At 39.9% G+C, this 27,410-nt stretch overlaps 1 protein-coding gene across 1 annotated transcript in view; it reads right to left on the minus strand.

Moving 5' to 3' along the window:
• The window catches only part of WDR17 (WD repeat domain 17), a 98,017-nt gene that overhangs the window by 11,509 nt on the left and 59,098 nt on the right, over positions 1-27,410 (minus strand). The window contains exons 11-24 of the mRNA XM_054029156.1: positions 26,410-26,496; positions 22,775-22,939; positions 20,144-20,346; positions 19,843-19,992; positions 19,619-19,749; positions 18,237-18,362; positions 13,845-14,000; positions 12,223-12,287; positions 11,375-11,507; positions 9,337-9,425; positions 7,113-7,212; positions 5,804-5,943; positions 2,171-2,191; positions 600-711 (exon numbers count right to left, since the gene is read on the minus strand). Coding sequence (XP_053885131.1) covers positions 600-711; positions 2,171-2,191; positions 5,804-5,943; positions 7,113-7,212; positions 9,337-9,425; positions 11,375-11,507; positions 12,223-12,287; positions 13,845-14,000; positions 18,237-18,362; positions 19,619-19,749; positions 19,843-19,992; positions 20,144-20,346; positions 22,775-22,939; positions 26,410-26,496 — 1,678 coding nt within the window. The remainder of the gene's footprint in view (positions 1-599; positions 712-2,170; positions 2,192-5,803; positions 5,944-7,112; positions 7,213-9,336; positions 9,426-11,374; positions 11,508-12,222; positions 12,288-13,844; positions 14,001-18,236; positions 18,363-19,618; positions 19,750-19,842; positions 19,993-20,143; positions 20,347-22,774; positions 22,940-26,409; positions 26,497-27,410) is intronic.

Raw genomic sequence — 27,410 nt, forward strand, 5'->3', positions numbered from 1 at the left:
GCTAGAAGGGGACTATAAGCCCTATTTACAGGCGACTCTTATGACCATGAGCAATTGGAAACATTCTACCCTGGGGGGAATCCAAATTCTTATGGACAGAGGATCTGGCCTTAGTTTGCTACTGCACACATAATAAGAACAGTCACCACCAAGCTCTTACCATCAGCAGATTTCCAAGTGCTTTATAGAGGAGGTAAATCTCATTATTCTCATTTTATAAATGTGGAAACTGAGACACAGAGAAGTGAACGTGACTTACCCACAGTCACCCAGCAGGCCTGTAGCAGAGCTGGGAATAGAACCTACGTCTCCTGAGTCCCAGTCCAGTCTGATGGTCACTACATCAAACTGCCTTTATAGCATACCAGAAACCAAATACACATTTCTTATTGTGCATAAACTGATGGTAAAAGTCTTATGCAGATTAAACACAGAACAAAAATGTATATGAAAGATAATACAAAATATTATTAATATACAAAATAATATTCATAAGTGTTATGAATTTATCTACATATTAAGAAACAAATCAATACATAACCTCATTTTACTATTCAAGTAAATGTTTGTTTTTATTAATAAAAGTCCCTTAAATGTACCTTTTCATGTAGGTCATTTATCTCTGCTGTGGATCCAGGATAGAAAGCACATAGCTTTACTAACTGCAGTTCATTATTGGGAGTCATCATGAGAAGATCTGCTGCCAAGTCCCTGTGCAAACAGAAAATGTACTCTCAACGACATGTAATGGTGGAGATGCAGTGTCAGAGGTAGGTCTGTTTTCTTTACACTCGCCTTTCCTCTTACACTGAAGAAATATGTGTTGTTGCTGGGGCAATGGAAAAGGGGGATCAGTCCAGTAATAACGGCTTATGAGGAGAGTATTGCCTCTTTTTGCCCTGTTCAACTCCAGGAAGTTGGTAAGGCACAAAGCTCCCAGAACTTCATGAAATCAACATTAGTCAGCACTAAAACTCACAGAAAAGTGTCTTGTAATTACAAGATGGGATTTCAAAACACGGAACAGGGATACATTTTCAGCCCACTGAAGATGGATTTGCCATTTATGAGAATCTCACTGCTGAAAATACATCCTTTATTATTTTTACTTCATCTCACATAAAAAAGCTTATAGGGAATATTTATTTAAGAAATAATTAACACAGTAAGATTTTAAATAGTTATTTTATTCGGTGCCCAATACTTCCTTATCTTGGCTCCTGCTCTTTCCCCAGTGTTCTGTGCCTATTCCTTGCACCACTACAAGCACCAAATACGCACTACTCCAGGTTTGAACAACACTTCACTTGTTACCCAGGGAATGTAGCTGTTAGCCATAAACTTTAGCCTCTTCATCAGCACATCTATCTCTGACTGATGTTTCTGAGTCTACAATCCCCACATTTGTTTTGCCAGTAATTGTAATTATTAATTAGGCCAGAACGGAATACACAGGAACTGAAGCAGGAGTGATATTGGGAAATGCACAATTTAGCTTCAAGCAAATACAGATTGAGGCCATTCTACACACACACACACACACACACACACACACACACACACACGTCTGGACTGTTACCATCGGCCAAAGAGCATAATGCTCCTGGAGGTGAAGCAAGGTTGCCCTTCATTCCCTGCACTCTAACTCATATTGGAGAAAAGGGCCATTTGGGTTCAAATGCTCCTCAAATGGGGTGCAATGTCTTCTTGTTGAATTTTGGCACTATATGCTTTAATGGGAATAGAGAGGCTGGCATGTCCTAGTCATTATTCTGCCATTTTCTTATCACTCCCTTCCAGTGAGGGGTGCTTTTTCTTTTTCCAGCTCTACTTGATTTAGAATAGTTCTAATACCTTTAAGATAGGACCCTAAATGTGCATTCAGTTAAAAACAGAGAGTCAGAGTGATACAAATCCCCATATTTTTATTCTTCTAGTTTGTTTACTCTTCACTTGCAGAGTTTATGTGGTCATTTGAAAATGTTAGTGAATTGCTGCTTTGTAAACAACTTCTGCCCATCTACCATTCTTCAAAACATTTATATACATATTTTATCAACACTAGAAGAAAAACAAAGAACATAGTTTAAGGTTATTTTTAGTCTATGCTAAAATCATAGAGCTTCAATGGATTTTTTTAGAATCTCTCTCTTTAGAAACAACAAAGTACCTGTATCCAAGAGATGGAAAGCTAAAAGGAAGATATTGAAACAGTAATGAGCAAAAAAAAAAAAAAAATGTTTTTTGTTTACTAAATAGGGGACAAATTAATGAATAAACAGCGCTACCACTCCAACAAGAATATAAATTTGGCTTGGGAAACAGCAGCAGCAAATTATACCAACAGCTTGATTCTAACCCCCGTTGCAAAACTAAATCAACAAGCTATTTGGAATATCAGCTTGTGTCATTCAACATATAATAGCTAATTTTCCAAGATACACAGAAGCCATATCCAGAATACAACCTTTGTGGGATCCTGAAATGGCTTTCAAGATCTGTTCCTAAAAACTGTTTCCATAAGATGGCTTTGCTGGCATGTACTGGCCTAAATAGTTAGGGAAAAACTGTTTTAAAAAAAATATTGGTAGAAGTTAGTTGAGACCATACATTGAAAATAACTGTTTAAAACAAAGGTTTCTGTCATCCAAAACTGTGTTACCTGAAATGTTTTTCAAGAACCAATCTTGAAAAGAAATTCAGGATCTAGCAAAAATAGTTCAGCTGAGGCCAGTGAAGTAGGAGTTAAGCTTTCAAGAAATAAATATTATTACGATTCATCTAAGGGAAAGAAGTGCCATTTTAGGAGTGGTAGGAGGTGATAGGCACAAACCAAAACTAAGCTGACATTATCAAACATTCAAAATAATTTCCCCAATATATTTTGTGTTCGTTTTTGAGAGAATACCACTGGATGAATGTATAGTAAAATGTTCCATCAATAACCTATTTCATTATCAGTTAATCAGGGATGGTCCGGTATTCTGAGAAATGCACTATAGCAAAATAAGAGTGTTTCAGAATAGTGGGTATTTCTAAATTTAGATTAAGTTATGGAAAAGTAAAGATTTCTAAAGGGAGTTCCATATATGTTAGAAAAGCCAGGATTTCTGCTTCTCTTTATAATGAGATATAGGTATAGCATAGGTACACCTCTACCCCAGTATAACACGACCCGATATAACATGAATTCGGATATAACGCGGTAAAGCAGTGCTCCGGGGAGGGGGGAGGGGCTACGTGCTCCGGTGGATCAAAGCAAGTTCAATATAACGCGGTTTCACCTATAACGCAGTAAGATTTTTTGGCTCCCGAGGACAGCGTTATATCGAGGTAGAGGTGTATTTATTATTGCTATTTTGAAGTATCTGAAAGGGGTGGTGAACTGTGTTGCAGCAGTCTCTGGCTAAAAATTGGTGCAATAACTGTAAGTCTTAGCACTGAGTTTACAAAGACTATACAATGTACACACAACTGTTGTCCCAGGAATATTACAAGCATTGGTTGTATTAACTGGGATGAGGTCTTTAGCTCAATGCAGTGGTTTCTTCTAAGGGCCTGTCTATATGAACAATTAGATGTGGCAACATGGGGTGTGAATCTACCCTGCTACCCTTCTGTGGTTTAACTGTTCCTGTGCACCCTGCTGACATGCATTAACAGTTTGTTAGAGTGCTTTCAGCTAGTTCCATTTCAAAGTAGACTAGATCAAAGTGCGCTAATGAACTGCTAATATGAATCATCAGGGTACATACAAAAAGAACCAGGAGTACTCGTGGCACCTTAGAGACTAACAAATTTATTTGAGCATAAGCTTTTGTGGGCTAAAACCCATTTCATCGGATGCATGCAGTGGAAAATACAGTAGGAAGATATATATACACAGAGAACATGAAAAAATGGGTTTTGCCATACCAACTGTCATTATACAAAGTAAAAACTGTTTCCCCATGCTAATTTCTTTTCCCCTACTGTTACTCACACCTTCTTGTCAACTGTTGGAAATGGACCATCCTGATTATCACGACAAAAGTTTTTTTTCTCGTGCTGATAATAGCTCACCTTAATTAATTACTCTCATTACAGTTGATATGGCAACACCCATTTTTTCATGTTCTCTGTGTATATATATCTTCCTACTGTATTTTCCACTGAATGCATCTGATGAAGTGAGTTTTAGCCCATGAAAACTTATGCTCAAATAAATTTGTTAGTCTCTAAGGTGCCACGAGTACTCCTCATTCTTTTTGCTGATACAGACTAACACGGCTACCACTCTGAAACCTGTCATCAGGGTATATACAGTTAGACCTCAGCAGGTGAGTGCAGAATAGATTCACAGCGTCAGCTTTGTGGCAGTCTAATTGTTTGTGTAGACTACCCCTAAGTGTGCATGGGAAAGTTACAAGTGTTACAATTGTACCATTTCATCTGTCTTCCTAATTCTGTCTGCAGTGTTTCTTGTTCACAATTTACACAAAAGCAACTGTGCCCACAATGATGGTGTGTCCTACAGAATAAGAATCACCAGGAATCTTAGAATGCAGCGATTCAACTACTATTGTAAGATGTGTTGCATGTGAACATGCCAGAACTGTTTTGTCAAAATTTTTGCTGGCTGACATGCCAAACCATTGTAAAGACAAGAGCCATAAACCAACCATTTTATGCAATCAATGTTCCTGCAACAGTTTCCTTGATTAAACTAGACCTACTCTTCTGTGGAAAGGAGCTCAACTAAGCTACTCTTGGTGTATCTCTAACTGGGTGATCAAATACCAACTTTGACAGCAAAACTAAAACTTAGATCCTTTTAAAAACAGATTGACTGTCCCACGTTAATTCCTATTTCTCTAAACAGAATACAAATCCTAAAATCATGCTGTTCCTGCACATGGCATCTTTTTCTCCCATTATATGTTGTGCTCTCTATCACAGAACGATAAGCCAAAAATTATACCCTGCCACAGTAAAACCAATGCATGGAGGACAATGTAATACAGGACCTTGTGAAATTTCTGCTGGATGACACAAAGGCATGGCCTACTTCTCCTGGGGGAAGTCAAACAGCAATTCCGTGGTATCTTAATAACTTCTCATCTCTCCTAGCTATATTTCCAGTGCCATACTAAATTACCCCCTCCCTCCTGGTGTTTATGCCTTACAATCCTTTTAAATACCACATCACATATTTTTATCTAAGCTGCTGTTCACTCTTCACTTATGGATCGCTTTTGGCCTTACTTCTTCCAAGTGACTTTTGTTAAGTTTCTTCCGCCGAGTGACTATTTTCACTCACTTTTATTAAATTAGTTTTAATTTCTTGATTTGGGGCAAGTGAAGGAGCTTTACGTGTTCAAATAGAAGTTAAGAGTTTAGTAATCATTGTGGAAACACTGCATCTGCTTACTTATTTACAATATGTATGCATGCGTGTGTGTGTTTTCTGAGATTAATGAGGAATTACGGAACATTTGGGTTCTTTATGTATTACCGGTCTGATACTGCTATTCTTGTTTAAGCAAAACTCCATCTGCCTTTAATAGGTTTGCCTGAATAAAAACGTCAGTATAAGGGCCTATATCTCATTTGGCATACTATTTCTCTGCATTAAATGTTCCAGATCTCACCATCTCTAGCTGGTGTATATTAAATGATATCTCAATTTCTATCTCATTTCTGCCTGCATCTGTCTTATAGAGCTACAAATGATAGCTTTATTCATATCATCCTATGGACTTCTGTTATAACAACTTTGTGTTTTGTTAGAAAAAAAATCTTCTTTGGAGTAAGAAATTCTTACCATGTTGTTACTGTCATACATTTTCTTGCTAGTAACTCTAGAGCATAATGTGTTGCTTGCGCTGCACTTTCTCCTAAGACAGTACCCACACTGACTGCCAACTCCAGTTCATTTCCACGAATCAGGTTTGCCATGGCAAGCTTGCTCAATAAGAAAATCATATCAGTAAGTGACACAAGCACTTTTTAGGATTCACTGTGACTAGCATGTTACATTCAGTTGTGAGATTGCGCTTTCTACAGAGTGACAAAACATGCATTAATTAAATAAACTAAAACTTAAAAGTTCTGCCTCTGAGAGGACTCGAGAATTGTCTACCACATATCTCTGATCTTTTTATGAACAGAACTGCTTTCCTTTGGCCCAAACTCTAACATCATCCTTTGTCCTGCCAAATTGTCTAGAAAACAATTATAAATTAACATTGTTTCAATAGAATCTACTATTGTCAGTTCCCAGCACGGACTGCAGGGGTGGGAGAAGCCATGCTGCCCCCTGCTCCTGAGCCCAGGAGACTTTAGAATGGAGGTACGAGCTTCCCCATCCTCATCCCACCCTCTCTTTGGGGTAAAGAGCAGCTGAGGTGCCAACAAGGACTGCAATGACAGGAGAGGCCACAAGACCTTTAAACACTTCTAGTTACGCTGTAACATAGGCACCGCCTAATTGTCTGCTTTCTCTCCTCATCGCCCACTATCTTGGAATATATTTCTGTGTGGAGGCCAGAGTGGAAAAAGGACACAATGGTACAGCAATGGTGGAGCACCAGGACAGAGCGAGAGAGAGAGATGATGGTGATGGTTCGAAGTAAGGTAAATTAAAAAATAAACTAACCAAAAGAAATGTATTTTTTACATTTTGTGTATATGTTGTCTATTACTGTTTGCCTGTCTTGCTTATTTAGAGTGCAAGTCTTGTATTTTCCTCTATGTTTTCACACCATGTAGCACAATAAGATCCCTATTCTTACTGGGGCAACACAGCAATACAAATAGTAAACACTAATATTTCTATTTCCCTATATTTAGAACTTATATTTATTCATATAATATTACATAAAATAATTTTTCTTTGCCTAAAAGTGATATCCTGGCCACACTGAAGTCAATGGCAGTTTTGTCATTGACTTTCATGGGGCCAGGTTTCACTCTATCAATGAGAATGAATAAAAAGTCATACTAAATGCAAATAATATATTTTTAAAATTACATAAATGTAGTCTGTTTTAGAAAATATGCTACAGCTTTCAATATAAAAAATAACCTACTATTGGTCTTTTCCTCTGTACAGAATAAAGAAAAAATATTACCTCAATATTCTCAACAGCTAGATGGCAACATGCTGCAAGCACTGCACGGCCATCCTGGAAATACCACTCTGCCAGTTCTTTACTGACTCTGTGGAGGAGTCTGTAACAACAAAACAGGAATTCTGCAAGAACACTTCTAAAGTTAATAACGAAAGCACCTGCAATCTTTATAAGTAAGGGAATCAAATGCGGTTGAGCACACTAACAACTCAACCAGAGAAGTTACTGACCCACTTTATTAAGATTATTCATCTTATTAACAGCACTAGACTTCAGCAACACAATCAGACCAAGCTATTTTTTGGATCCTGGATTTTAACTGCATCAAAGTAGAGGACTAGAAACACAAATGTATATTTCCATGTTATTGTAAGCCACTTGGGGCTGAGCCCATCTTTTTGTTCTGTGCTTGTACAGAACCTAGCCTGGTTCTGGTCCATGACTAGTGCTCCTAAAGTTATACAAATACTAGGGCTGTCAATTAATCGCAGTTAACTCACGCGATTAACTCAAAAAAATTAATCGCAGCTTTAATCACACCATTAAACAATAGAATATCAATTGAAAGTAGAAGTAGGACTGAGTGGACTTGTAGGCTCTAAAGTTTTACATTATTTTGGTTTTGAGTGCAGTTATGTAACAAAAATATCTACATTTGTAAGTTGCACTTTCACCATTAAGAGATTGCACTACAGTACTTGTATGAGGTGAATTGAAAAATACTATTTCTTTTGTTTATCAATTTTACAGTGCAAATACTTGTAACCAAAAATAAATATAAAGTGAGCACTGTGCACTTTGTATTCTGTGTTGTAATTGAAATCAATATATTTGAAAATGTAGAAAACATCCAAAAATATTTAAATAAATGGTATTCTGTTATTGTTTAACAGTGTGATGAATCATGATTAATATTTTTAATAATGTGATGAATCACAATTCATTTTTTTAATTGCTTGAGAACCCTAACAAATACTAAGTACTACTACTACTACTACTAATAAGCACTTGCGCATTTACAGGATGCTGATTTTACTATGTGCACATCAATACATAGCTGCACATTTGTCCTCAGAATTGGAGCAACAGCACTACATTTTTAAAAGGTCACTGTGTACCTGCCAAATTTACCTGAACATCCATCTGCTTGCTCAAAAACCTGACTATGAAAATCAGATAACCGCACAAGCAAACAGATACTTGTGCTTGCACTTGCACATGCCCAGCTGTGCACGCATTACATGATTTATGTTTTTCAATGTAGGTGCAAACATGGGTACATTCATGGGTTTTATTGTGAGCATGTTCGATGGGGAGTCCACCCCACACTCTCCCTGTAGGGGTTAATGGAGGCGAGATAGATCAATAAACCTATTAGGTGCCCGACTGGGAGAATGAAGGCTGAAAGGAAAGCCCTAATTAGGGGAAGCTCACCTGTGCAAGAACAGGTGGGGCTTCTATAAAGCCAGGGAGCTGATAGCAGAGAGGAAGTGGTCTGCAGTCACTCCCTGGGTGAATAGAGGTTGTTTGGGACTATGGAGGGTAGTGCACAGTTAACTCCTTGGGAGCAGGGAGTTTAGTCGAGCACACTCCCACATGAGAAAGAGTAGCAGCAGGGCATGCAGCGAGCAGCAGAAGGGGGCCTTGAACCTGGAAAGAGCTGATTCTCCAGAGTGGCTAGGAGCAGACACCACCTGCAGCGAGTGGACCCTGCGACGGCATGTCAGCTGTCACTATTTGAAAATTTGGCCATTAGTGTCCACTATGTGGCATATTCCTCTTTGGTGAAATGCAGTGTTGCCTTCAGGAGCAGGGGAGGGGTTATGGGAAATATAGAAATAATTAACCTGATGATACTTACTAAAACATATTTTAGTAAAGTTTTAAATGTCATGAAAATTAAGAAAGTTCTGTTGGTATTAAATAACTCTAAAACGTAGTCATAACAAGCATTTCAAGCCTAATTTATCTGGAAAAATCCATTTGGAGCCAGGAGTGGACATTCACTGATGGGATCGTTAATGCAGTAGCAGTTAGTTAATGCAGAGTCTGCTAATAATTAAGTATAGGGGAATACAAATGTCTGTTTCCTAGACTCTACACTACTGATGTCAAATCCAAATACCAAGACTTCCAGTGTAGTTATTGTCCTTGAGTGCTTTATACTCTGAACTAAAAAATTTACGGAAAAACTTAAAAAGAAGTGACTTCTCTGTAGACTCACTCATTGTAATCTTCCAAATTTCCATCAGTATTTGAAGATCCATTTGATGCTGAAAGCTGTAAGATTTGCATATTTCCCTCACAAGCTGCCTAGAAACCAACAAATTAATCCATCAACCATAAAATACTTTTTCAACCAGACAATTTGACACAGAATCCCTTTTGAAACCTGAGGGCAGTAAAGGAAACATTCTAACTAATAAACTAGTTTAGAGCAACTCTGTTCCCAGGACCTTCTTAGCCATGCAGGAGAGTAAGAGGAAGCAAGACACTCCCGCATCCCTACTGCAGTTGCAGGAGGTCTTCCCAGATTTCAGGCCCAAATAAATATGATGGATGCTCCCTTTTCTAGAAGCAAATGGACAGGGAAAGAATGAAGAATAAGCAGAGCCATGGCTCTGCTCCTCAATATGCCTGCCAGCAGAGGTGGATGCCTGTGAAAATTCAGGGTTGCAGAAAATTACTTCTCACCTGGAGTAAGACAGGAGCAGCCCAGGACTCAGTGACAATTCCTTCCTGGACTCCACCTGGGGCAATGCAGCTATATGCCACTACACAGTCAGGGTTGAGTCAAAATGCTCAATATAGCCTTTAGTGATTTTATTGCTTACAATTGTTATTTGATTAAGCCCTCGAAACAAGAAAGGCCAACAATGCTATGAACTACAGCAAAAGCATCATGGTGATGTTTCCCAGAGCCAAACAACTAAAAAGATCAATCCTAGCTGTATTGCTTTAAGGTTCAAGGAAAATAATTAGGCTGTGCATGAGTATACATCTAAGCTTTTTCCTCAACAGAATAGAATAACTATTGCACAAAAGCAATGTGAACATGGGACTTTAAAAAACAAAACAAAACATGCATCAAAAATTCACAATGATTTAAGCTAAGACCACAAAAGCATTCTAGGGTAGTCAGACCCAAGATAAAGCCTTAGGGCAACCTTACTTACTTATTTATGCATGTAAGCTCTTTAAAATCAATGGAAACCACTTGCAATGAATAAAGCAAGAGAGAGTTGACATTCAGAGAAAAAAATAGACAAAACATTCTGTCTTCTAAACATCATTTTACAGACACGATCCCTTCTGCACCATGAGCTCAAATACAAATTTGGGGTGGCACAAAGAAGGCAAAAATGGGCAACAAATATTTTCAAAGTTGGCCTATTAGTCACACTGAACACATTAACAAAGTCAGATATTTAAAACTGTATATTTTCTGCAATATTCTGAACTTTAGAAGCACATTTTTAGCACTTTGCTGCATAGTTTCATTGATCATATTTACTATCCTGCCTTTTTTTTGTATTTACATTAATCAAACTATTTGTTGTGAAGATCCTCTGAAAGATAGGACAGCAATTAGAACAGTGCAGAATTATCCTAACAGGGGCCCAATCCTATACCCATTCAAATCAATGGCAGTTTTGTCAATGACTTCCATGTATAAAATCTCCAAATATGAGACCCCTTTCATGGTTTCCAAGTAAGAGTTGGCCAGCTGAATACATGAGTGACATGTGGGATTGGGATTTTTGGCCATTTAACAGAAGTGCATGTGTCTGACCTATTAAATATATGCTTAATCTCAGATTTAATGCTGAAAGGTCAGCAATGAATAACTAACTTTACCCCCCTTTCCAAAAGTATTTACTCAATAGCTCAGGGGTTCTCAAACTTTTTTTGCTGGATCCTCCTTTGAAAATACTTCAGGCTGGGATAACCCCCCTTCCCCCCCCCCCCGCCAAAGTGATAGCAAATTACTGTACATATTCATACGAGCATACTCGTGATATTGCCATCCTTACTTCTGCGCTGCTGCTGGCGGTGGTGCTGTCTTCAGAGCTGGGTGGTTGGAGAGTGGTGACTGCTGTACCCCTCTTCTCCTCCAGCCTGCTCTCCTCCCAACAATATTTGTTTTATCTCATGACCCCTAAAATAGCTTGTGACCCCTTTTTGGGTTGGAACCCCCAGTTTGAGAAATGCTGCATTAGCTCATGATAAATATGGACTAATATCCATGTCAGCAATAATACCTGTGCAACAAGCAGAGCCTCTTTAAGTTGGCCTCTTGAAGTAAAAAAAGTGACTAGTTTCTCCACATCACCAGTAGCTATGCAGTATGGGATAACATCATCATTTTCCTCCTGAATTAACTGGTCAGCTCTCCTAAATGAAATTAAAAACGACCTGGCTGTTTAGTTTTATTTGGTGTTAGATATATTTTTAGCACCCCAGTGGTACATCTAGCAGTAGAAAGATCATTAAAACCCATCTGCCTTGCCAGACTCCAAGAGACATTGGGTGTATCTACACAGCCCAAGGCAGCGAGCTTCCCAGCCTGGTTGACAGCTTTGGGATCATTCCTAAAAATAGCTGTGTAGACAGCACTTTGAAGTTGTGGCTAGGGCGGGAGCTCAGGCTGTGAAGCACCTCCCCTCCCCCGCTCTAGGCTTCAGAAGAGAGCTCCAACCCAAACTGCTATATCTACACAGCTATTTTTAGTATGGTAGCACAAATCCAAGTCTGTCAACCCAGGCTCAGAAGCTCGCTGCCCCAGGCTGTGTAGACATATCCTTACAAGCTATACAAGATTCTCCCATGAAGACATGACATTAAAAGATTTCAAGCCTCATCACAGATTCTCCCCCAACCCTTAAACTTACCAAATATATATATATATATATATATATATGGAATCCCTATTGAAATCCTCGCTCATTCCATCACAAGTTTTAATGAGCAATAAAAGCAACATCACTGGAATGTTGAAAAAGGTGCCAGATGCAGTTTACTTTACTAGTACTGATGAATTATATTTGTCTTGGTCCTTTATTTTATGCATATTATAAGTTACAATTGAGCAATGTGCTTTTAGCCTTACCTTTGCATTAGCTTCTTCCAGTATTTCATAGAAACACCTGGTGCAACTGAGAGTGCTTTGTCCCACTGAAACACAACATGTTGTACATGAAAATTTTACATTTAGAAATAGTTTCAATCAATGACATGTCTTTTCCATTAAAAATAAAATTGTCATGATGTAAAAAAAGAACAAAAAATTCGGTGTTACTTTTTATTTGTAAATTGGATACATTTGTTCTGGAGTAACTAATACCCAGATAAAAAACGTTATTGAGGTACACCTCTACCCCACTATAACACGGTCGTGGGGAGCCAAAAATCCCTATCACATTATAGCTGAAACCCCATTATATCGGGGTAGGGGCGGCAGGGCTCCGGCGGTGATTTAAAGAGCTCCGGGCTCCGGCTGCTGTGGGGAGCCTCAGACCCTTTAAATTGCCGGCGGAGCCCCGCTGCTGCAGCCCCGGGGTAGGGACGGCAGGGCTCCAGCAGTGATTTAAAGGGTCCTGGGCTCCCCGCAGCAGCTGAAGCCCTGGACCCTTTAAATCGCCACCAGAGTCCCACTGCTCCTGCGCTATACACAAACCCGTGTTATATCGGGTTGCGTTATAGCGGGGTAGAGGTGTACGTTCCTAAATAAACAGATAGGCACTTCTGCAAATCCCACCTAAGTGAGTTAGGGCTTTTATAAATCCAGTTAGGTACCTATGTGCTTTGTTAGAACCTTGTTAAAAATGTAATGTTTGAATTCATGTTTGCCATCTCTTGGGCCAGATTTCCAGAGTCACTTTTTCAGAACATAAACACACTTTAAATTTTGTGTCAGTCTTATTGACCACAAATAGAGTCACAATTCATGAGGTGTTGTGTACATTATTCCTCAATAAGATTGTTTTAGGAGTTATTTTAAAAAAATCTATTATTGCACCCATCACCATAATGCTGAAACGCAAACATACTACTGTTTATATAATTTATTTCTCCACAGTAAATGTTCTGTTATTTTATTTATTTATCCAATTTTCTCTTTATTGTTTGCAAAGCTTTCTTAGCAAGATCAGCATTGGAATATCTATCTATAGATAGATAGATAGATAGATAGATATAGATAGATAGATACACACACAGACACACACACACACACACACACACACACACACACACACACAGAGTTAGCTTTGTTTTAAGCAGATGCATTTCTTACTAGTTACTGAAACTAGGTGAGTGTTTCATTAAATGCAAAAATGACACAGTAGGTTAAGCATACCTGAAATGCTATCATGAATTGCCAACCTTACATACAGTAACAGCATTTTAATAGAAAACAAATAACCAGGGTTTTGGTTTTAATCGCCACTAATAATTCCCCTCCCTTAAGAGATATAAAATATGCCATTTTAGTTGTCAATACATTTTTGTTTGTACTTCAGTTAAAAGTAATCTGTTCAGAGCAATCCATCTTGTTAACCCTTTGGGTGTTTCCTTAAGCCAAGTTTCACTGTACAGGTTAAAAACATCAAAATTGCAGGAAGATCACTCTTTGCTAGATTTATAACTCTGTTGTTTTCTCTCATGCAGAGGTAGTATTTATTAGACTTTTATACTGTACTTAGTTCTTCATTAGTTGGTTTAGTACTTTACCTCTCCAAGCTCCACCATAAGTTCACAGTATCTCTGAATTTGTCCTAATCTTAAATGTATTTCCGCTGCTTCTTTTAGCCTTTCCTCCTTGCTAGGTGCACCAATACCTCCTCCAAATTTGGACATTTTTACTGTTGTTAGTTCTTGGGCTTTGGACTGGTAAAGAAAAAAAAACACTATACTTATTTTTTTCTGATTAATACAATTATTGCTAAGACCATTAAGTATTAAAATCAAATATTTTAATGGTAATATTAAAAGTGCCATTTGAGAAGATAAATAACAGCTTTTTCACTAAAGACCTTAAACATTGAAGAGATTACGTTGAACTATTACATTGCTACACCCATTGAATTAGGGCTAATTAGTTGTATTCATATATTATTTATTTACATTTATTTATAATTGTTATTTATTATTTTTTTCATTCCATTATCCTGATTCATATTTTTTGGATTATATATATTTTCATTGCATTCCATTCTTTGATACTTATTGATATCTTATACATATACATATGCTACCTCATAAAAATCATTACCTTGTATTTTTTGAAAACTCATTAAACACACATTTTGTGAAGAGACACACATACACACACATGGAGGTGGGGGGAGAGATGGTAACTAAGTCTCTTAGTTCTAATGGGAGTATGGAGTTGAATCTAAGGGTACATCTACACTACAGGGGGGAGTCGATTTAAGATACGCAAATTCAGCTACGTGAATAGCGTAGCTGAATTCGACGTATCACAGCCGACTTACCCCGCTGTGAGGACGGCGGCAAAATCGACTTCTGCGGCTTTCTGTCGACGGCGCTTACTCCCACCTCCGCTGGTGGAGTAAGAGTGCCGATTTGGGGATCGATTGTCGCATCCCAACGGGACGCGATAAATCGATCCCCGCGAGGTCGATTTCTACCCGCCAATTCAGGCGGGTAGTGTAGTCCTAGCCTAAGTGAGGGTCGGATTATGGTAGGTGGGTTTGGTTTCTGCCCTTGAATCCTCAACCTGCCATGTCCCATTCCCTCCATGACTATTTATATTTTTAACCATAATGGAGGTAAAGATTTCAGTTATGACTATTAAAAGGAGAAGAGGAATTTTCCCATGTGCTAATTGTATATAAGAGAAATTATTTATAGAGAGAGTTAAAATACAAAAATCACATTTCGTCTTAACTAATTAAGAGAAATAAGGCAAAAGTGAACTTTTCTAACCCTCCTCCCACATCAAGGGCTCTCATTTTATTTCAACTATCACTCAGTCATAGCTGCACATGCGACAATTTTTGCATTCATGATTTCACAGCACCAACGACTGAAGATGGAGATTGAATCAGACCTTTACACAAATGGATATTGCAGAGATCAGTTCTTGGCCCTATGTTATCTAACACTGATTAATGACCTGAAAGAGACCCTTCCAGAGAACAGTTCCATTGCCTGCATCTACTGCTGCTTACAGTTTTCTCAAGAAGCAACAGAATAAAACTGACCTAACTTTTGCCAGTTTCATTGCTCTCTACAATATTCTCAAATAGCAGCAGTGAAAAAAGTGACAACGCTCTACCCAGTTTTTAGTCTGCAGTAGTTTAAGGAAACCTAAGAGCAGACAGCATAGGTGTTGGAGCACACTGTCTGCAGACTTAGGAGACCAATACTGGGGATGAGTTAACCTTGAAAATGTGAACTGAGTGTATCTACACAACTATAAGGGCTAGATTTTTTTAAGCTTTTAGGGAAAAGTTGAGAGTTTTTCAGAATTTGATGGCATTTGCCCAGAAAAACTTACTACATGCCATGTCAGTGGAGGTTTCAAGCCCTACTCTCAATTTGTTTGTCTTTTTTTTCTAAAGCTGTGATTTGAATGTGCCTAATTCAAATGTAATTATGGAAGTTTGATCCTGAGGGATATTATGAAGACAATGAGATTTTCTGTTTGCTTTTGCTTTTTCAGTAACATATTATCAGAGTAAGATGTGTGCTGAATGATAAACGTCACGGTTACATAATCAAGTGATTTGACACATTGAACATCAAAGTGCATAATAACAAGAGTTAGTAGTCTGACTCCACAGCACAGCCTGCTAGAATGTTTTCATTTTTCCATTGTTTTGAAACACTCTGTTTTTAACAGACCATAATCTAGCATTTTACCACTCAACATAAGGGGTAGTCACAGATGCCTCTAATACAGGGCAGAACGGTACAGAGAACTGCAAGTAAAATGTTTATCATGATTTCCCCCTTGCATAGCAACTAAATCAACAGAGTAGCTGTGTGTTCAAACCTTTGCTTTCACTTACTCCTGTTGTCCCTATTAATGTGTGAGAAGAGAGACAGGCGGAGTCCAGGACAAGGCAAAAATAATAGCTTTTTACAAAAGGCAAAAGGAGGATGGAAGAAATTTGTATTATTTGTATTACAGTAGCAACTAGATGCCTCAGTCATGGTGAGGGTCCCATTGTGCTAGGTACTGCAAAAACAGAATAAAAGATGGTTCCTGCCCTAAAGAAATTACACTTATAATCAAGACACAGTAAGTGGATTTAACAAACAACTGGACACTTGTGCTGTCAGTTTCCCTTAGGCATCATGGTAGAACTGGATCCTAAGAGGGATTTGAAGGAAATCAGAGTAGCAGATTTACAGCCTGCCTTTGGGGTGGGTGGGGAAGGAGAAGTTTGTTCCATGCATAAGTATAGCATGAAAGGAAGTCTGTGGTTGGTTGTGGGAGAAGTGGACAAATGGGCCATGCATCATTGGTAGAGCCAAGAGTGGGAGATAATGTGATAAGATACAAGAACCTAACAGGGGCTATGCTGTGAAAGGTCTTAAAGATAAGGACCAAAGGCACTGCAATACATCCTTGTGACAGGGTAGTCTGCCCCTAAAGAATAAGGTACCTAGGGATCAGCCCATTCCCATCACGTAACATGGCCCTTCAAGATTTTGAAAGTCAGATGTATATAAAAGGACCTAAGAGATATCAAAAGAGAGTAGGGTGACCAGACAGCAAGTATGAAAAATCGGGACAGGGTGTGGGGGGGTAATAGGAGCCTATATAAGAAAAAGACCCCAAAATCAGGACTGTCCCTATAAAATCGGGACATCTGGTCACCCTAAAAGAGAGGAAGCGGTCCTGGGAATAATTGGTGTTTTCGGGGCAATCCAATCATTGTGTCTTTATGGGCACTAGCCAGGAGCCTTGCAGAGAGGGCAGGACAAGGCTCCCCTCTCACCCAATCAACTGGGGATGAAGTGACGGAAATGGACCAGCTTAAATACTGCCTCCTCTGTCACTGCAGAGCAGACACTAGCAGTAGAAGTCTGGCTGCTGAGCCCTCTGAGCCTGAACGTTAACTGGGGAAAAGGGGCCAACTAAAGGAGAATGCCTATGGTTGGCTAAATTACAACCCAGCTCCAAAGAGGAGAACTGGAGACTCCTATCTTAAGGAGAGAAGTAATAATTATCTGAATTACCCAGGTCCAGGAGGAGGGGTGGGGCTCCTGGCTTAAGGAGAAACAGGGTGACTGTTTCATTGATCTATCCCAGAAGGAAAGCTGGGGACTCATATTTTGAGAGAGCGATGATGTGAAGTCCTACCCCAGCTCCAGAAAGGGGGCCTAAGAGGTCTCCTGAACAGGGGCAGGGAGCTGATCACGACTCTTATACAGACTGAGCATGGAGTGAAGTGAGATGACTATCAAAAGTGAGTTGCACTTTCTAGAAAGACTTAGTAAATCAGACCCCATGAAGGGGATATATGTTCTGAATTAATCTAGTCTGGGTAACTGATTGAAAGAACACAAAGGGGTGCTGCATGCAAAACATCTGCAGGGCCCTGAAGTGGTGTGCTGGAGGGCAGCGCTTCATGAGACTCCACAAGGAAAGAAGAGCCATACTAGCAGGGCGGGCTCCAGGCACCAGCGCAGGAAGCAGGTGCTTGGGGCGGCCAATGGAAAGGGGCGGCACGTCCGGGTCTTCGGCGGTAAGTCCCTCAGTCCTGCTCTGAGGGAAGGAGCCGCTGCCAAATTGCCGCCAAGAATGAAGTAGCGCGGTAGAGCTGCCGCCAAAGTGCCACCGATCGCCGCTTTATCTTTTTTTTTTTTCTTTGCCGCTTGGGGTGGCAAAAAAGCTGAAGCCGGCCCTGCATACTAGAGATGTGATCCAGTGCCTCTGTCAATAATCCATGTTTCACTTGTGTCCATGAGCTTTATCCTCACACCTGATCTTTTGCAAAAAGAAGAAATGCCTGCCCTTTTTCTTAAATGTGACTCGTATTCATTGTAAGTGTTCAGCTTTGTAAAGCAGTGGATTTTCATATTTTTATAACTAAAAAATAAAACTACTCATGAACAAGTTTCACATTGTCTGCATAGGTTACTTACCATTCTAAATCTAACCAGATGTTTCATATGCATAATTCCTTTGCAGTAATTTTGTGGAAGCAAGCTATCGTCCTGTCCTTTTATTACAGCAACGAGGTCCCATAAATTTTTACTGCCTCCTGGAGGCTGAAATAATAATAAAAAAAAAAGAAACAGATTACAATAATGTGCAAGAGATATTAAAATGAAACCTGCAAAGTATATGGTATGAATTTATTAGTCAATTCAAAGGTAAATATTTTCAGAGTATATCAGGTTAGACACATACTACAGTCTCTTGAGTAAGAACTATTAGTGCAGTTAAGTGTATCAGGATGAGACCTGTATCAGTTATATAGCCACAAAGCACAACATACTTATACACATACATAGCACACACATACCACATGTGTGGAGAGAATATCTGTATAAAACTGAAGAAGCATGTGAAAAAATAGCAGAGATGTCATAAATAAAGAACACATGATGGTGTCATATGGAGGTTTTACTCCCATCAGTTAGAATTGGTCTAATTCTTGTATCCCTCCACCTGTAAATCCAGGTACCTAGGTTACCATGAGTCTAGGGTTCAGACAGAGATTACACTAAAACATATAAAAACACCATTAAAGTGACCCGAAAAGCCTTCTTAGAAATAAAAGTGTCATTCTGAACTGGGAACAAGCACTGGGTCCCAATTCTAGTCCTGAAAAGTTTAGGAATAGGAGTTTATCAGACTTTAATAGTAGTGACTAGAACTGATTAAAAAAATTCCAGAGACTTTCTGACACACGAGAAATTCTGATATTTTGACATCTGTTTTCGTCCCGAATCAAAACTAAACATCAAAATATTTATACTTTTTGCAGAACAAATATTCCATAACATTCTGATTCACTCACTTTTTGCGGATTCTGATTCAGAATTTTTTGTTTCTATGTTTTTGACTGAAACAAATGGGGCCAGTAGGTGAGAAAGGGGGCTTGAGTGACCGGAACTACAACTGCCATGAAGCCCTGCAGCAGCTCAGACAACCGCAGAGCTTAATGCAGACTCAACCCAGCATGAAACACTTCACTTTGACAAATTGAAACAAAATGTTTAATTTTGGGTGGACAAACAAAAGCAATTTTATTTATTTTCTCAATGGAAAATTCTGCTGAAATTTATCTATTGCAGCAGGAAATTCGGATTGTGATTATTCCATATTTTCAACCAATTCTAGGAGGGACATTTTCCATCTATAAACTATCACTAAGCAGAAGTCCTTCGTGCATGTGCTGAGCCTATTTTGAAGGAAATAGTACACAAGGGAGGGGAGAAGAAAGAAGAAACTTTTCTTTTGCAGTTTAATTTAAGGAATACATGCACGCACAACATGTTAATGATTGTGGAATACTTACTGATAGACATTCTGAGAACCACCTTAGTTTTTTCCCTCGAGGATTACCAACCAGCTTGTCCACCTCCTGTTTAATATCCCTGGATACTTTACCACATAGCAAGGGAGGAGCACCTGGTTCCACAGCACGATCTAATCAACACAAATGTTTATGTACACAAACATTTTATTAAAGGTAATCTAACACAAAGCAAATGAAAATAACAGTATGTATAATTTACCTACCAGTATTGCCAATGATCTCATCCCAAGATCTGTCTGCCAGGATATTTATTTGGAGAGGGTTTATCAGAGGTGTTAAAGACCAAAGTCTCACAGTGGAGTCACGAGAACAAGAGGCCATAGTAAATGGACGACTAGGATGACATGTTAATCCTAATGGAGACACCATTTTAAACATTATTCAGACAATTACATTTATCTGCTAATTAGTTTTAAGGAAAATATATTATGGACTTTTAAGGTATCACATAAATACATTTTAGCAAAATAAGAATGGAAACATTAGCATTTAAAACTATATTACCATATACATCTGCACCATGATCATAAACTGTGTCTAGGCAGGTTCCATCTCTTGTGTCCCACACCCGAATTGTATAGTCCCAGCTGCCTGATATTAATAGGTAAGGGATTTCAGTATTCCACATTAGTCCCCGTACTGGTGCTGTATGTCCACTAAGAACATTTATACAAGCATCTTGTGTGTAATCCCATATTCGAACAGTGCTGAAAACAAAACACAAAAAGCATAAATTTATCAATATACCAAAACATGATCACACTTTCAGCAAAATTCTGAAGTTCACATTTCACCTGGAATATTTACTTATCTAGATTTACAGACACTGTAATACAAGAGCTTTTATCCAATGCTTTGGGCACACTATACAATTTGTTAAAAGAACACTAAAATAAAGAGACCTGTCAGTTCAATTCAAATACACCGTGACAGCAAAAATACAACTGAAATTCATAGATTAAAAGATTCCGATAATCTAGTCTGGCCCCCAGTGTAACACAGGTATAGAACTTCCACAAAATAACTGCTAGAGCAGAAATCCCCAAACTGAGGGGTGCACCCCTCTAGGGGAAGCACAGAAGAACATTCCGGGGAGGGTGTGTGGCAGGGCCCGGGCCAGCCCTCACAGGGAGCGGTGAGGGAGCGCCAACCAGCCCCGCTCCACCCCCAGATCCGTTCTTGGCCCCGGCCCCACCCACGGCCCTGGCTCCTGGCCCCATGCCCAGCCCCAGCCCTGCACCTGGCCACAGCAGCTGATCCCCACCATGGCCTGGCCATGGCTCTCCTCCCAGCCACAGGCCTCAGCCCCACCACCACCACTAGCCTCAGCTGCTAGCTAGGCTCCGTTCCCACCCTGGCCCCAGACCCACCCCATCCGCTGCCCCCTGCTACCCCAAAGCCACAGTTCCGCTCCTGGCCCCAGTTTGCGGGGGGGGGGTGGGTGGGTGTTGTTATTTGTTATTTCCCATGTGGTAGCAATGGTTTCTGCAGGGTTTTCTGAAACAGTGGAACCCCTCAAACAGCTATGGGTAGGAAGCGATTCATGCCTGTATCATTGCTATATTTTCTGTTTAAGAATAATCAAATAAATTTTCTAAATGTCCTTTCACGTACGATAGTTCTAAACATTGGCTAAATCTAATCAGCAACCCCAAGCATAGAGGGTTGTTTTTTTAAAAAAAATAATCAAATAGTTTCTTGAAATGAACATCATATTTCTCTTTTTACAAAAGATTAAAATCTGACAGGCAACGTATCTACTTGCACACTAGCAAAGCCCACTCATGCCAGTGAACATGCAGGGCAGGTACAGCAGCCCTATTTTTGTTTCCCCAAACCTGCAGAGGAAAGATTCTATAAACCCTGCATCACAAAGCAGAACTGACAGTCAGAGGGTGTACTTTGTATATGCATGTAGCTCATGAATCAGAAATGGCCTAAAGGCTATTAGTGACCACCCATACACAGCCTCCTCTCAGAAATCTTATGCAATGTATACATCCACCCATTTAGGGGAGCATTTGGCATAGTTCCAGAATTTCACTCATGAAATACAGTGTTACCAAATGAGAGAAACAAAAGGCTAACAAATTTTGCAGAATAGTGAAGGACCTGGCTATTCAATTCTCCTGACTTTAGAGTGTGATTGTACTCTGAAAATGACTATGTATTATCTAGGTACTTATATGGCCCCCATTACCATAGTCTGAGTGCCTCACAATCTTTCGTGTATTCACAATATCATAGAGTTCCATATTTATTGTCTCTCACTGAATTCATAAAAAGTTTGCAATTTACAAGTAAAAAGATTTTTTTTTCTGTCAGCCTTGCAAATGCAACACGAGCTCTCAAAATCAAGGGTTTTTTTTTAATGCATACCAATGAATGCATGGATAGAAAATTTGTATCTGCGTCCAATCCACAAACATGGTCCGGGGATATCCACAAATCTGCAGGGCTCTACCCAGAAGCTCCCCACATGTCCTCCCAGCTCCCAGAGGCCAAGGCCTCCCCTGCCATCCTAGAGCTATAGTAATCCACACAGACCTGCTGTTGAGGAGAGACAGGGACAGGCTCTGATCCTCTGATCTTATGACCCCTCCCAAAAATATTTTGGATACCTGTTGGAAAGTGACTGGGAATCACAAAAGAGGTGGTGGTTCTCGCCTGATTACCTTGAGGATAAGTTTCTTTAACCGCTTTCTGACCTTTTGCTTATTCACAGCTGTCATCGGTAATGCCATTGAAGGGATGGTGTGGCCCCTTCAAAGATCTCCACAGATGATATTCAGTCTATCATACTCTAGATAGTCACACAAGGGAACCATATTCCCTCCACTCACAGGGTCTTGGATGCAATGTGAGTATGTAGTATCATCCCAATATAGTCCCTAAGTGGTAGGTGGCAGTCACTGACTCCATTATATGGGTAGGGTATAGAGTGTTGTAGTCATGTATCTGTCACATGGAGGCAGGCATGGAGCCAAGCCAGGATCTGCATTGTGGAGGAGGCAGGGCTACAGTTTGGACCTTAAATGTTATTCATAGACACAATGATAGTAATTTTTTTTTATGGTGCCAGCACCAGTGCAAACTTGAAACCTTAAGTCTCTCACAGAATCTAAGAATACACACCCATCATCAGAACCACTGCAGAGGATTCCCTCTCTCAGAGGAGACCACCTTACATGAAACACCTTTGCAGTATGTCCCGTAAAAACCTTCAGTGGCTGATCAGAGCTTGTTGCTAGGTAATAAACACGAACATTTTTATCTTCACATCCAGTGGCTATCATATCTCTGCAAAATGACAACAGTACAATCATCAGCCATTGGAGTCAGTAGAAATGTATTGTTTTCAATTCTAAAAAATACAAATGTAGCACACATTTTAATGTATATCTCAGAAAATTTGACTTGTATTTGCTTTTTTTCATGTTCTCTCTTTAACAGTTGAAATTATGCTTCAATATATGATACACAACTACAAACAGTGGGTTAGACCCTCAGCTAGTGTAAATAGGCAAAGCTCCATGAATTTCAATGGAGCTACAAAATTTACACCAGAATCTAGCCCATTATTTTCCAATAAATCTATTGAGTACACAGTAACAGAATAATTTTTTACACCTATCACTAACTCTGCCCGAAACAAAAATTTGCAAAATAAATGAATAACATGACAGATCTGTTTCCTGTTGTTCTTTTCTCTGCTATTCCTTAAAGCCTGGTTGCCATATTTACAGAACAAGGTTTTAAATAATAACACTGTATGTATGTGTTGTGCTCAGGATTAGGCTATGTATATAATTATACAATTAAAACAAATGAATAAATAGTAACGGTACTTGAAAAAACAGAATAAATGGAAATGGTATTTGAAAGGAAAGTCAAATAGTGGCAGAAAAATAAGTCATATATCCATTGCTATGTATTTTATTTTTAACCATTTCCTTACGGAAAAGTTATCCAGCTGTGTGCAGTTCTCCCATTATTTCACTGCACCCAATCTGAACTCCCAATTGCTGAACCCCTGAACCTTCCCTTTCCACTCACATCCAGTAGCTATGACTCAATCTCACTTGCACCTGCTAAACTCCCCTGCAGTCTTCTCTCCCCCCAATGTGCACTCCATTTCAGCTCTTGCTGCAAGATTAGTATTAAAAATTCAGCATTACAATGTAAGTCAACCTCATAACCTCACAAACAGCAGATCCGATATTATTTTTGCTATTGTATATTGTTAATAAGGTTCTATCATCAGCATAGTATGAGAAAGCACTGTTGTTTAGTATTCTTTTTTTGAAAAAAATGAAGCGCTTTTTGGAAAGTTTAGAGATCACATTCTAAATTACCTTTTTCTTATATTACGAGTTAAAATAAGTTAACCTACATGATGGTATTTGTGTTTGCCTTTTCTAAGCAAATATTTTTGATCATATTAAAATACAGATAGCAAAGACTAGGAGGGAGAAAATTATTCACACCACAGACTGTAGGCACCTTTTAAAACCACAGTCTTCCAGGGTTCTTAAAATCACCTCTTTGTGTAAGGTGAGGTCTGTCCTATGGTAAAGAGGAACAGAACTGAGGAGTTTGACATGAATGGACCATAGGGAGGAGAGGAAATTAAGTGGCTTACTATTGCCACATGAAGGGGCCAGAAAGAATTAGACACTTCTGTTTCCCTGCTAAGACAAGCTGGACCACCATCACAACAAGCTGTAAGGAACAGGGGAAAAGCCGCAGCTAAATTAGCCACACTGAAGTTTCTATGGGGAAGAGGCAACTCTGCTTCCTATATATGCAGCTTCTCACAAATATTAGAAAAATTATTCCCCCCAAACCAAATATTAAAATTTTGGTCAATATTTATGGAAACACTTGTTCAAAGTCTACATTTTCGCAAAAAATATGCAATCTTGGGTTTCCAAATAGATTTTTTTTAGTTGTATGCACTCAGGAAAGACTATGCAGATTTTGTGCTCTTTGTTCCTTTCGTAACCAATTTACACCATTCTTGAATTTACACACTACAAATGCTCTAACTTTGTAATTATTCTCATGGAATATATTTTATTATATTTTTTTTTAGTATCAGTGTTGCTAAATTAAATATAATAATTTATGTCTCTGCAAGTCAGTTGCATCACTGACACAGTGCATCAATTTTTTTTTTAAGTTTAGCTATACTGAGGGTTTGTCTATGCAGCAACTGGAAGGGTGCTTCCCAGTGTGGGTAGACAGGACTGCACTAGTTCAAGCAGATGTGTCTACCTTCCTGTGCTGGGACGCATCCCTCCAGCAGCTATGTAGCCATACCATCAAGGCTTCCCATTTATTCCTCACATTCTTTCTGATTACTACAAATGGGAAACCTGTTGAACGTTTATTAATTTAGTTTGAAGAACTGGAACTCTCCTGTCTAGAAGTACAATTGTTCTAATTTATGGATGTTAAATACTAAGATGACCCATTTCTAAATTATTTGCTCACAAGTGGGACATCAATTAAGGTTTTATTTTAAAATGAAGCATATGAAAATACGTGATGTAAATTTTAAATAAGTAAGTAAGTAAGTAAATGATTCCACTGTGCTTGAACATTCTCATGTACTCCCTGGCCACACCTCCTTTTGTCTCTCCACAGCTAGAGTGTATACGCAGCGGGAACTAGGCCTGCTTGATCATAATACTTTTTTTTTTTCAGCCAGAAGAAGAAGCCAAATCTGCTAAGCTTCAGTGGCATATGATTCCATATGTCCAGGGGCAGCTCCATGTTTTTTGCTGCCCCAAGCACGGCAGGCAGGCGGCTTTCGGCGGCGCGCCTGTGGGTGGTCCGCTGGTCACGCGGATTCGGCAGCATGCCTGCGGGAGGTCCGTCGGTGCCGCACCATCGGTGTCCCCGCCGCCGAATTGCCACCGAAGCCGAGGGACCGGCGGACCTCCCGCAGGTGCACCGCTGAAAGCCACCTGCCTGCTGCCCTCACAGCTACTGGCAGGCCGCCCCCCGCGGCTTCCCGCCCCAGCCACGCGCTTGCTGCACTGGTGCCTGGAGCCGCCCCTGCATATGTCAGCATACTGTTTTTCCTATGAAGCACAACCAAATAGTTAATGTGAGCTTTTCCAAAAAAAACCTCACAGCCTTGAAGACTCTCCTCTTCTGGAAGCCAAGCCACTGGTCCCTGTCCCCCTCTGCCTTCCGTTGCACCCAGAATTAGACTTACAGTGCAGTTCTACTCTGAAAAATGACTCATAAATATGGCATTGGGTCTCTCACTGACTTCCATGCACCTAGCCCTGCAGATTCACTCAGAGCGAAGTGGAGTTCTTTTCTTCTCATACATCATCACCAGTAACACAAGATCTACAGGCCAAACACTGTCCTTTACACCTGTATCATCCCCACTGCCTTCAATGAGGGTAGAATATTTGGCCTGCAGATTTTGTATTACTGGTGACGCTGCATAAGGAAAAGAATTTGAAGTGATCCTCAGCGCCCAGATTGATGTTTAATGATATTTTTACAGTCATATTATTAGGACAGAACTTCACATCAAGGATGGCAGTGCAGCTCATGTTAAATAATAATGTCTGTAAATAAGGAAGAGTAAATTGGCCTTTTACAGTATGGTCCCAGGATTCTCTGCCTTTATAAAACTAGATCAATACACTGATATCACATTTTAAAATACCTTTGCATTATCTTTATGGTCATTCATTTAAGATATAAATGTTGTTAGTTAATTAGTTCAATTAACTATTACTCACTTGTTGTTTTGGCTCCAATCACAACCAAAAACTGCAGCTGGATGTTTGTACTTGTGAAGAACTTTGCCATCAATGGTTCGAATAATACTGAAATCAATTACAATATGGTAATAAGAAAAAAACCCCAACATACTCAGTAGGACAACCCAGGTCAAAACTGATTTTATGTGCACCTATAATCAACATAAGGAGTCAGATTGCAGAAGTGCACAAGTGAAGGAAGAACAAAAGAAACCTTTCCATCCTTGCAGCCCCCACAAAGGTCACAGTTATAGTCCTTGTGCTTCCCCAAATACAAGGGCTGGTTAGAGGTAGTATACCTTTCCATAGAGAATCATAGAATCAGGCATAGAAGGGACCACAACGATGGGGTGAAAGTAAAATTGAACTCTTACCAGTGTGGGGGTCAGCACCGGGGGCCCCCTGCCCCCAGAAGGAGCAGGGCCTCGGGCAGAAGGGGTGGGGCTGGGGGTCAGCGTCCCCCAGCAAGCCCATCCGCGTTGCTGGCCCCGCACTGCCTGGGGCTCCAGCAGGGATTTAAAGGGCCCGGGGCTCTGACCGCTGCTGCTGTGGCCGGAGCCCTGGACCCTTTTAAATTGCCGGGCACGGGGCAGCTGCTCCTTTTGCCTCCCCCCATCAACAGCCAGGGGGGTGGCAAAAGGGGCAACAACATTAAAGCGCTGCCATGGCAGCACTTTAAGCAGGGTCCTTAAAGCACTGTCACGGCAGCACTTTAAAGTCAGCAGTATGGACTGGTACCGGCGGCCCGTACCGCCTTACTTTCACCCCTGCACAAGGATCATCTAATCTAACACCCTACCAACATGCAGGATTTGTTGTGTCCAAACCATCCAAGACAGATGGCTATCCAGCCTCTTTTTGAAAACTTCCAATGAAGGAGCTTCCATGACTTCCCTAGGCAAGTGTGACATGAACCAACTTGTGCCACAAACATTAAGTAAATGGTTCCACTGTGCCTGAACATTCTCATGTACTCCCTG

This window comes from Malaclemys terrapin, chromosome 5 (genome assembly GCF_027887155.1).
Source record: "Malaclemys terrapin pileata isolate rMalTer1 chromosome 5, rMalTer1.hap1, whole genome shotgun sequence".
NCBI classification, from domain to species: Eukaryota; Metazoa; Chordata; order Testudines; family Emydidae; genus Malaclemys; species Malaclemys terrapin.